At 40.8% G+C, this 9,467-nt stretch overlaps 5 protein-coding genes across 6 annotated transcripts in view; 3 read left to right on the forward strand and 2 right to left on the reverse strand.

Annotated features, from left to right (window-relative positions):
- The window catches only part of LOC104810746 (pentatricopeptide repeat-containing protein At3g46870), a 2,630-nt gene extending 1,463 nt beyond the window's left edge, over positions 1-1,167 (reverse strand). Inside the window, exons 1-2 of the mRNA XM_019202285.1 lie at positions 483-1,167; positions 3-17 (exon numbers count right to left, since the gene is read on the reverse strand). Coding sequence (XP_019057830.1) covers positions 3-17; positions 483-1,145 — 678 coding nt within the window. The 5' untranslated portion in view covers positions 1,146-1,167. The remainder of the gene's footprint in view (positions 1-2; positions 18-482) is intronic.
- Positions 1,026-2,086, reverse strand: LOC109115974 (transcription elongation factor B polypeptide 1). The gene is made up of 3 exons (XM_010537137.2): positions 1,925-2,086; positions 1,573-1,678; positions 1,026-1,357 (listed from the first exon to the last, which is right to left on the reverse strand). Exons 1-3 carry the CDS (start codon positions 2,034-2,036, stop codon positions 1,279-1,281), a joined length of 297 nt encoding a protein of 98 aa, XP_010535439.1. The 5' UTR covers positions 2,037-2,086; the 3' UTR covers positions 1,026-1,278.
- Positions 2,087-2,940: 854 nt separating this feature from the next.
- LOC104810747 (ras-related protein RABA2d-like) lies at positions 2,941-5,456 on the forward strand. The gene is made up of 4 exons (XM_010537139.1): positions 2,941-3,127; positions 3,242-3,432; positions 4,628-5,117; positions 5,230-5,456. Exons 2-3 carry the CDS (start codon positions 3,268-3,270, stop codon positions 5,114-5,116), a joined length of 654 nt encoding a protein of 217 aa, XP_010535441.1. The 5' UTR covers positions 2,941-3,127; positions 3,242-3,267; the 3' UTR covers position 5,117; positions 5,230-5,456.
- A 623-nt stretch (positions 5,457-6,079) lies between these two features.
- LOC104810749 (serine/threonine-protein phosphatase PP1 isozyme 2) lies at positions 6,080-8,588 on the forward strand. The gene is made up of 4 exons (XM_010537140.2): positions 6,080-6,521; positions 7,204-7,763; positions 7,843-8,025; positions 8,253-8,588. Exons 1-3 carry the CDS (start codon positions 6,317-6,319, stop codon positions 8,014-8,016), a joined length of 939 nt encoding a protein of 312 aa, XP_010535442.1. The 5' UTR covers positions 6,080-6,316; the 3' UTR covers positions 8,017-8,025; positions 8,253-8,588.
- A 338-nt stretch (positions 8,589-8,926) lies between these two features.
- LOC104810750 (extensin-1) overlaps positions 8,927-9,467 on the forward strand; it is a 1,337-nt gene continuing 796 nt past the window's right edge. Inside the window, exon 1 of one of the 2 annotated variants that reach the window (XM_010537142.1) lies at positions 8,927-9,466. In XM_010537142.1, coding sequence (XP_010535444.1) covers positions 8,957-9,466 — 510 coding nt within the window. In that variant the 5' untranslated portion in view covers positions 8,927-8,956. The remainder of the gene's footprint in view (position 9,467) is intronic. The other variant, XM_010537141.1, reaches the window with a different exon arrangement.

Raw genomic sequence — 9,467 nt, forward strand, 5'->3', positions numbered from 1 at the left:
TGCATCACCTCGAACATCTACAAGTTCAACAAGCCACTCACCATCAGCAATGAATAGTGATGAACAAAGAGTAGAAAGTGAATCGAAACTTGGGAAATGACAAAGCCACAAGAACACTCTCTAAGACCAGTAAGAACTAAGAAAGACGAGCACTTCATGAAAGCCCTGTATAGATGGAGCTTTCTAACGTCAGATTCGTTCAAGCATTACGTCGAACGGTTTACGAGCGAACTCCATAAAACCAATAGATACTTGCTACAACGCCATTCTCCACTACAGACCCAAAAACAAAATCGCAAATTTAGGATGACATGACTAATCCTCTAACCATCAAAAGAAATCAAGACTGTCCTAAGCAACAAATCTCCAAAATTTCTCAAATAAACATCCATGTGCAAGCAACGGAGGACCAATAAATCTAACAGACAACCGAGTGAGCATACCGGAAACTAAAAACGAAAAAGAGATGAAGGAATGATCACCTTGATAGCGAGTTCAGTCTCTTCCTGTCGCTCGAGCTCGCCGAGAACAGCTATCATGTCCAACTTCAACAATCTGAAAACATGTGTCTTTATGAATTTTTGGAGCTTCTCTTCATCGTCCTTAAACCTTTTGAGTCCGAGAATCACGAACAACGCCTCTTTGCCAATCAGCTTCTTCCCCCTCCAGAGCGGACCTCTAGGCCTCCCGTCATGGAACCGCGCGACAAAGCCCGTCAAGGGTTTATACAGAATCGGCTGCTGCGTCTTGGGATTTAGAGTCAAGAAAGAAACCCGATGAATCGCGGGATTTCTGGTCAGGTTTTGGAAGAGTGTTGAAGAGAAAATGGGGATTTTCGATCTCGAAAAGGCGCGAATTGCTGCCATCTCTATGTTCCCAGCGACAACAGTTACACGGCTTTGAGTTTGAGGAGAGACCTTGCCGTCGTCGGTCGTCTGGCACGAGATAAAAGCGCAATTGTCTAGAATGCCCTTGTTAAAACTAAAAACATGTAAGGACAAATATACCCTTGTCAAGACCACAGATTCACGAAAAACCCCTCCATAGATAACAGCCATTTCAACATTTACAAGTATGTAGAATTTCAATAAAACATGATCCTTAAATGTACATCTTTTATTTGGAGTTTTTAAACTGAAAAGCATGTCTGGTCAAGGAGGACAAATTTGGAGAGGCGCTTGTGCAAGAACATCATCCGACCATGTGGCATTATGAACTTGAAGCCCAAAGCATGTTCCTTTTACATTATTAGGCACAAGATGAATGCAACACTCAAGTTCAAGTATGGAGATAGTTCGCAGCCATCATCAGCTCCAGTGTTAGCTCTGGTTCGATGTGGAACTCTGTCTCCTTGCCTCTGCATGAGAGAGAAACATTTACTCAATCTCCATCACAAATGATTATAGAGATGCAGATGGAAGGGGATGAACAAAGCAAACAGAAACACCGTCGGTATGAATGATTTTCAACATTAGCAATGAAATCCCCCTACCAGCTGATCCGGTAAACTGCAGAAGATGATTGAGTACTGAAACTAGTAAAAGATGAAAGAGGATCGAGCAAATGCAGTGCCTGGAGTATTGGAGAGACCAATAGAAGTACTGGCAGATCTTCTCGAGAATGGTGGTGCTTATATCAGGGAAAGTCACCACTCCGAGCTGCGACTCGGCGAATCCGCCTGCCATGACATACAAAACCCTAAGACTCTATACACGTTTCTTCGGTGAAATCGGGCGATTCAACCACGCGTCAAATCACCAAATCGGTTGAGTTTCCGGGTGAAATCGCTTCGTTATCAGATCAAAATCACATGGAAAGATTCGAAATGCGATTGATCCCAGATCACGATTAAGCAAGGTCGCTAAACCAGGATCTCAGATTAGGATGAATAACAACCGCATAATCGCAAAGGAGGAGAGAAAACCTGGAGAAGTGAGCATGTTACGGATGGTCTGAGAAACCATAGCGGCTTCTCTGTCAATGATGAACTCGAACCCCTCTGCGCTTATCAGCTTCACCGTGTCTTCCTTCTTCATCTCCCTCCTCTCTCTCTCTCTCTCTCTCTCTCTCTCTCTGGAAGCTCTTGTCTCGTCTCCGCCAGAAGGCCTCACCCATAATCCAAATGGGCTTACTTTAAGGGCCCAATTGGTCCAATCGTGTAAGCTTTAGCAAATTCTTTTCTAAATCTAATAAAATAGTATTTGAATAATATATTTGATGCAATGTTAATATATTCCTAAATTCCTATTTCAATCATAATTTATTGTTAGACAAAAAAATTCAGCGGCGATATTTTCATTTTTTTTATGAGTATTTTGTTTCTAAAAGCTAATAATGTGCCTTAAAAAAATTATTGCACATATTCAATCAAGCGTAAAATTATAAATTATAAAAATGTCTAATGTTTGCGTATACTTATATATTCAAGTATATAATTAAATTAAACTCAATGGAAAATATTAGTTTCGAGCTAAAAAAAAGTTATACCACAGAAAAAAAGGCGAGAATCTTTAGTCGTATTGAACATTGAGGCTGTCATAAACGATAGATTTATTTTTCTTTGGAATGATTAAATCATCAATCAACAGACAATACTATATATATATATATATATATATATATAAATCATTAGAGGGGCAAATAGATGCTTATTCTCATGAAAATTTAATGTAATGGCACCTAATAATTGGACCGTCATCATGTTTGACAAGATATGCAACATTAGCATTGGCAAATGATTTATGATTAGAGCCTACCAAAATGCCGATAATACCCCTGGGACATCCTGTCTGTCTGCGTATCATTAGATGCCACCTCAGCATCGCAACTGGAGGTTTTGTCCTTTTCTCCAGCACGACACCGTTTTGTCGTGTTGACGCCAAAGACCTATTTATATATACGTACATTCGTTGCGTATATATGCTCGTATTTATTTCTCTCAAATTGAGAAGAAAAATAAGTTTTCTAATAAGAACCCGAAAATTTCAACGGTTTGTCTGAATTCTGGAAAAATTGTTTGGGGGTGGTAAAAAGAAACGAAAACCCTTTGCAAAAGAAGTTTCGTCCTTTGCAGATCTGAAGGGGGAAATTCGCTTCTCGAGGATCCGCCATTTCTCCGGCGAAAAGGGTATGCTCATTTCCTCTCTGATTCTCTAGGGTTCGTGTTAATTTCCTCGGATCTATTGAGTTTTGATGCTGCTGCTGCTGCTGATGATTCGGGTGTATGGATATACATGTATAGGTTGATTGGGCTATTGGAGAGGGAAAATGGCGCATAGGGTAGATCAAGATTACGATTATTTGTTTAAGATCGTGTTGATCGGTGATTCTGGTGTTGGCAAATCCAACATCTTGTCTAGATTCACCAGAAATGAGTTTTGCCTGGAATCCAAGTCCACCATTGGCGTCGAATTCGCCACCAGAACTCTTCAGGTGATTCATTTTCCCCATCCACCTTTTCCTCGATTCCTTTTGTGATTCATGTCGCAAGGAAGGACACGAGTAGAGTCTGAAAGTCTTTCTGTCGGAATTGAAGACATAAAAGACAGCAGTGAGTTCAACACCGGGTTGTTTACGGCCTCTAGACTTTGTGCTGATTCACGTGATTTGATGCGTAGATTCTTCAGAGCTGTGATTTCGACTGTTTCTTTCTTCTGTTGTTTCGGCTTCATGTTCGATCTGGAGTCATTCTTTCTAGTTTTGAGAATTGAGATTCAACTTTTCTCCATTACTGCTTTGCAAGATGAGTGAATTAACTTTGAAGTTTCCGGGGTAGTTTTACTTCCTAAGCAATGCATATGCTAGGAATCAAATTGTAGCATTAGTCTATTTGTACGGTAGAGTGTGAAATGCCATTTTTTACCTGCATATCGATTTTACCTCTAAAATCTAGACTTTTGGTTTCCCCATCAGCTTCTTGATCCACTTGTAAGAATTAAAAGTGTTCAGGCCAATGGTATGCATTGACGCTGGCTTTCTGTAATTTATTTTAGTTTGCATCCATTTGCATCCCAAATTCTCTTCCTTTTACCCACAAAATGAATAAAGACTGTCTCTTGGTGGATTTAGTTTGTGGGAATCTTATTTTGGTGAAAGTTTCTTTGCTGTTCATGGTTTTCTAAGATCAAAGTGTTTGATTGATGCAGCTGAATATTTGCTACATTCTTCTCTCAGCCGTTGAATCGTCTCAATCGTTCTTTACTTGGCCTTTGGGTAGATTGGAGATAACTAATAGAGTCAATCTCTGTCTTGTCAGTTCTCACTTCTCAGGGTATATATATATATTTTTAAAAAAGGAATCTTAGAGTGTGCTGGTCATGACCCATGCTTTTATTTGTTTTACTCTATCAATAGCCGTGAGGACCGGTGGAGGAAAAACCGTCATGATTGGCTCATGTAAAATGACATATACTCACACATGTGTGGTAATAATACCTCAAGAATGTTGGTCTTTGATCCTGTTGAGATGTGATTCCAGCAACTGAAACGGGACTTTTTTTTCCGCGAGAAGTGCTTATTGCGATGGAAATAGCTGTCTCTGCATTTGAGATGAGATGATTATTCATCCTATACGAGGTCTGATCGTTTATTGTCGTGCATGTCTGCTGTTGCGAAAACGGGGATACAGGTAGAGGGAAAGACCATCAAGGCGCAGATATGGGACACTGCAGGGCAAGAGCGGTATCGGGCAATCACCAGCGCTTATTACAGAGGAGCAGTAGGTGCGTTTCTTGTCTACGACATAACCAAGAGACAGACCTTCGATAATGTCCAGAGGTGGCTACGTGAGCTGAGAGACCATGCGGATTCAAACATTGTGATAATGATGGCTGGGAACAAATCCGATCTTAACCACTTGAGATCAGTTGCTGAGGAGGACGGCCAGTCATTGGCCGAGAAGGAAGGTCTGTCCTTCCTCGAGACATCTGCCCTGGAAGCCACCAACGTGGAGAAGGCCTTTCAGACCATTTTAACTGAGATTTACCATATCGTCAGCAAAAAGGCACTGGCTGCACAAGAAGCAGCCGCTGCTAACTCTGCCATTCCTGGTCAAGGAACTACCATTAACGTAGATGACGCATCAGGAGTCACTAAACGTGGATGTTGCTCTACTTAAGGTATATATATATATCCATATATATATATATTTATATATCTTGTTCATCATCAAAGCTTGAAACTTTTTGTTTTTTTTTCCTTCTGGCTTCTCTCTCTCTCTCTCTCTTCAAGTTTTGGCTGAAGCGTTATGGAAGACAATGTAGAATACTACTGCTTTCCATTTACTCTCTCTTCGGTTGGGTTTGAGATTCTGTAAACAAAAAAGAAAACTTGCCAGTATACGTTAGAATCTGCGGTGTTTCCTTTCCGATGTCTTGTCTCTGTATGTTCCATTTCTTCTGGTTCACAGCAAGTGTACTGTGTTCATTCTTTCTTCTTTCTGGATTCGGTTTGGTTTAGATTGGTTTCTCGGTTCGGTTTAATTTAATTTAGTTTTTCAATTCGGTTTGGTTCAGTTTGTTTAGCATATTAAATTGGTGTTTCCAGCACACGGTTTTGCATGATCTGGTTGCCAACAAAGGCCATGTGGAATCGAATTTAACATATTTTAAGAATCTTTTTATTTTTTTAATCCGTGTTACAAATGATTGAAATGTTAGAATATGATATTATTAGTCTAAAAATGTCATCAAGTTAGGAATTGGTGAGAATTAGTTGGATTCATTACCTCCATCTCATAAATAATTGGATTCACATTACAAATTCGATGTTTATATGATTCATTTGTCTAAGATGGGGGTTGATGTGTTTATGTTAAAATATACATCTGAAAAGGAATATTTATAAAATATTAGCAAGTGATGTGGAAGCAGTGGGGACCATGAAATCCATCCTAAATGGAAGATGCGATTATTGTTATGGCAAAGAGAGTTGCCTTTGCAGTGTAGCCTATTGGTGATTTATTTATTTATTTATTTAATATTATTGGTTTTTTATGGACTGAAAAAAAATTAAATACGCAAAAACGAAGCAAAAAAGACCTAAAATAAAAGAATAAATAAAAACCAGAGGAGAAGCCCACTAACCTTCGATAAGCGCACCCATCAGAGAATTCGATTGGGAAAAAGAAATTTATAAAATCGAGGAAAAAAGGGGAAAACTTTTTGGTTCAAAGATCAAGGGAAGATTTGAAATTTTTCTTCTTTGGCTCCTGGTCGATCGGGGGTTTTTTTTTTCTCTCTTTTTGGTCCGAAAAGATTGAAACTTTGTAGATAATTTTGGGGAGGTGAGGTTCGATTTCGATAGGGTTCGTTCTTGAATGGCACAACAAGGGCAGGGAAGCATGGACCCTGCCGTTCTCGATGACATCATCCGACGTCTGTTGGATTACAGAAACCCTACGCCTGGGACGAAGCAGGCGATGCTCGGCGAGTCTGAGATCCGACAGCTTTGTGTCATGTCCAGAGAAATCTTTCTTCAACAGCCCAATCTTCTTGAGCTCGAAGCTCCCATCAAGATCTGCGGTATTAATCTGGTTCCGTTTTCTGGGTATCCCTTTTGTTTCTGTTTCTGGGTTCGTCGGCTTTTCGGGATCTGAGTTTTCTGCGTTTTGAATGCACTTTTTAGGTTTAGAAATCATTCCGTTTTTTCATTTCTTTTTCGCTTCCTTCATTGAAAAGTTTGCAGCTTTTGATTCTTTTGGCTTTCCTCTAGGATCAATGTTTTTTTCTGGCAGAGGAGGAGATGTGCTTTGTTGTGTAGAAATGTGAATTGGCTTAGGGAGAAAAGTTTGGTGATCGTGTGATTACAGCTATCTTGAAAAGAGTAAAGCAATGAAATTATGTATGTTGTAATGGAAAATGGTCAAGACAGGGTGCGTGTTTAATGACCACCTGATTACAGCTTATCTCCAATTGAAGAGACAAACTAAGAGAAATGGAAACAGGTTGATCTGTAATAGGAAAAAAAAATGCATATGTTTCTGATGATGTTTCAATGGGGTTTATCAGCTTTCAACCATTGTTTCCTATGCCCTTCTCAAATTGGATTTCATTTTCTCCCTTCTAATCTATGGGCTCTTCACTTGTTTTGTTCTTAAGACAATGGGATTAGGCTTATGAATCACTTGATCCTAAAACCTTACTCTGATGCTGCAGTTTTCTCTAGTTTTTTTCACATGTTATCTCTGATTAATTGTTTCTTCAGGTGATATTCATGGCCAATATTCAGATCTGCTGAGGCTTTTTGAGTACGGAGGCTTTCCTCCCACGGCAAACTATTTATTCTTGGGGGATTATGTGGACCGTGGCAAGCAGAGTTTGGAAACTATATGTCTTTTGCTCGCCTACAAGATCAAATACCCGGAAAATTTCTTTCTTTTGAGGGGAAACCATGAATGTGCTTCCATTAACAGAATTTACGGGTTCTACGATGAATGTAAACGTAGATTCAGCGTGAGGTTATGGAAAACGTTTACTGATTGTTTTAACTGTCTCCCTGTGGCTGCTGTCATAGATGATAAGATATTATGTATGCATGGTGGTCTTTCCCCCGACTTAACCAACGTGGATCAGATTAAGAACGTACAACGCCCGACTGATGTTCCAGATTCTGGTTTGCTCTGTGATCTACTTTGGTCTGATCCCAGCAAAGATGTCAAAGGCTGGGGGATGAATGACCGTGGAGTCTCATACACATTTGGACCCGACAAAGTTGCTGAGTTTCTAATAAAGAACGATATGGATCTCATCTGCCGTGCCCACCAGGTTAGTTCCCTTTTCGGGTTTCGAGTTTCGGGTCTCTGTTCTTGAAAATGGGTCTGCCATCTAAACCCGTTTCTTCCAGGTTGTAGAGGACGGGTATGAATTCTTTGCTGATAGACAGCTTGTAACTATATTCTCTGCTCCCAACTACTGCGGTGAATTCGACAATGCTGGTGCAATGATGAGTGTTGATGAAAGTTTAATGTGCTCTTTCCAAATTCTTAAGCCTGCGGATCGGAGGCCACGGTTCTTATGAAGAGCAGAGGTATTTTTTATGCTTATGCAAGTTATATATGACTCAGTAATCATCATCTTAAAAGTATCTGGCTTTTTTGTCTCTGGTTGTGGTCTTGACAACATGTTTGATATTATAAACCCTTTTCTCTGTTCCTTTACTTTTGAAAGCTTGGAACTTTCTGTTTCTAAACCAGATTGTGATGTGGGTTCATCTAAAACATATGGAAAGTTATCAGATTTCGATTGCTTACGCAGGAACTCTTGTCAAGAACTCGGCCGGATTTTCTGAAGCTCCTCCATGGGAGTTCTCTGGAGTTGCAAAGGCAACAAACCATATTTTTACTTGTTCTCATCTTCTTATATGACATTTCCATTTGTTTTGTCAAACTGTTGTGTTCTATGGGTTCTTGACTCTAGGCACTCAAAAGTCTGCAACAAGTTCTATCATTCTTTTCTCAATTCGAGTCTTTCGCTTTGGTCTTCCTTTGATGTTTTACATGTCTGAGATAAGAATCCTCGTGTATATACATTATATTCTGTAACTCACCACAACTTTACATCACACATACTCGGGGAAGCTTTCTTTGTTCATGGGTTCTCTCACATTTTTTACAGATTTAAATCCTTGAAACAGCTCTCTGAAATCTCATGTGAATACAAGTTATTGCTTGTTTGACAGAGCAGAATCGTAGGCAGATATGATCATAAATGGAAGGGGAAGTTTGTCAAGCTCCTTTCAGAATTCTGGTAAGGGGTATCTGTTCTCATCCGAAATGGTCAAACTTTGCAGGTGAATGGATCCAAAGCTCCAGTCTTTTTTCTTCCTGCATTTTGGGGCTTTTCACCAGCTGTTCACGACGATGTGGCAGTATCACGATCTGTTCTTGCACTCTCCAAAGCCCTACATAAACCCTTTTCTCTTCTGTTCCTTTTTCTCTGCACTGTTTTCGTTGAAAAAAATGGAGTCCGTACACCGCGTCCTCGTGGTGGTTCTGTTTCTTGTCATGCAAGAAAGCGCCGGTCGTCTCTGGTTCGCCTCTGCTTCTGCAGACTCTGAATCAGATGAGCAGTTCGATCACCCATCTCATTACAAGGGTTGGCCACCGAAAAGATTCAGACCGCCGGTCAAAGGTTACCCGCCACCGGTAAAGGAGTGCCCACCTCCGGTTAAAGGTTACCCGCCACCGGTTAAAGGGTATCCACCCCCGGTTAAAGGGTATCCACCACCAACCCAAAAACCGCCACCTGCAGGGCATCCTGCGCCGGTAGAGTACCCGCCACCGGTGAAAGGGTATCCACCTCCGGTACAGTACCCCCCACCAACCCAAAAACCACCGCCTGCAGGGCATCCTCCACCGGTAGAGTACCCTTCGCCTCCGTACAAGAAATATCCTCCGCCGGTTCAGTATCCATCGCCGCCAAGTGGGAAGTATCCGCCGCCGTCCGGTGGGTATTCTCCGGCGGAGCCGC

This window comes from Tarenaya hassleriana, unplaced genomic scaffold (genome assembly GCF_000463585.1).
Source record: "Tarenaya hassleriana unplaced genomic scaffold, ASM46358v1 Cleome19, whole genome shotgun sequence".
Lineage (NCBI taxonomy): Eukaryota > Viridiplantae > Streptophyta > Magnoliopsida > Brassicales > Cleomaceae > Tarenaya > Tarenaya hassleriana.

Coding starts and splice junctions, on each gene's coding strand:
- LOC109115974 (XM_010537137.2), bottom strand. CDS start 2,036: ATGAAGAAGGAAGACACGGTGAAGCTGATAAGCGCAGAGGGGTTCGAG. Junction 1,679..1,924: donor TAACATGCTCACTTCTCCAG/GTTTTCTCTCCT, acceptor ATGTCATGGCAG/GCGGATTCGCCGAGTCGCAG. Junction 1,358..1,572: donor TGGTCTCTCCAATACTCCAG/GCACTGCATTTG, acceptor TCTCTCATGCAG/AGGCAAGGAGACAGAGTTCC.
- LOC104810747 (XM_010537139.1), top strand. CDS start 3,268: ATGGCGCATAGGGTAGATCAAGATTACGATTATTTGTTTAAGATCGTG. Junction 3,433..4,627: donor TCGCCACCAGAACTCTTCAG/GTGATTCATTTT, acceptor ACGGGGATACAG/GTAGAGGGAAAGACCATCAA.
- LOC104810749 (XM_010537140.2), top strand. CDS start 6,317: ATGGCACAACAAGGGCAGGGAAGCATGGACCCTGCCGTTCTCGATGAC. Junction 6,522..7,203: donor AGCTCCCATCAAGATCTGCG/GTATTAATCTGG, acceptor TTGTTTCTTCAG/GTGATATTCATGGCCAATAT. Junction 7,764..7,842: donor TCATCTGCCGTGCCCACCAG/GTTAGTTCCCTT, acceptor CGTTTCTTCCAG/GTTGTAGAGGACGGGTATGA.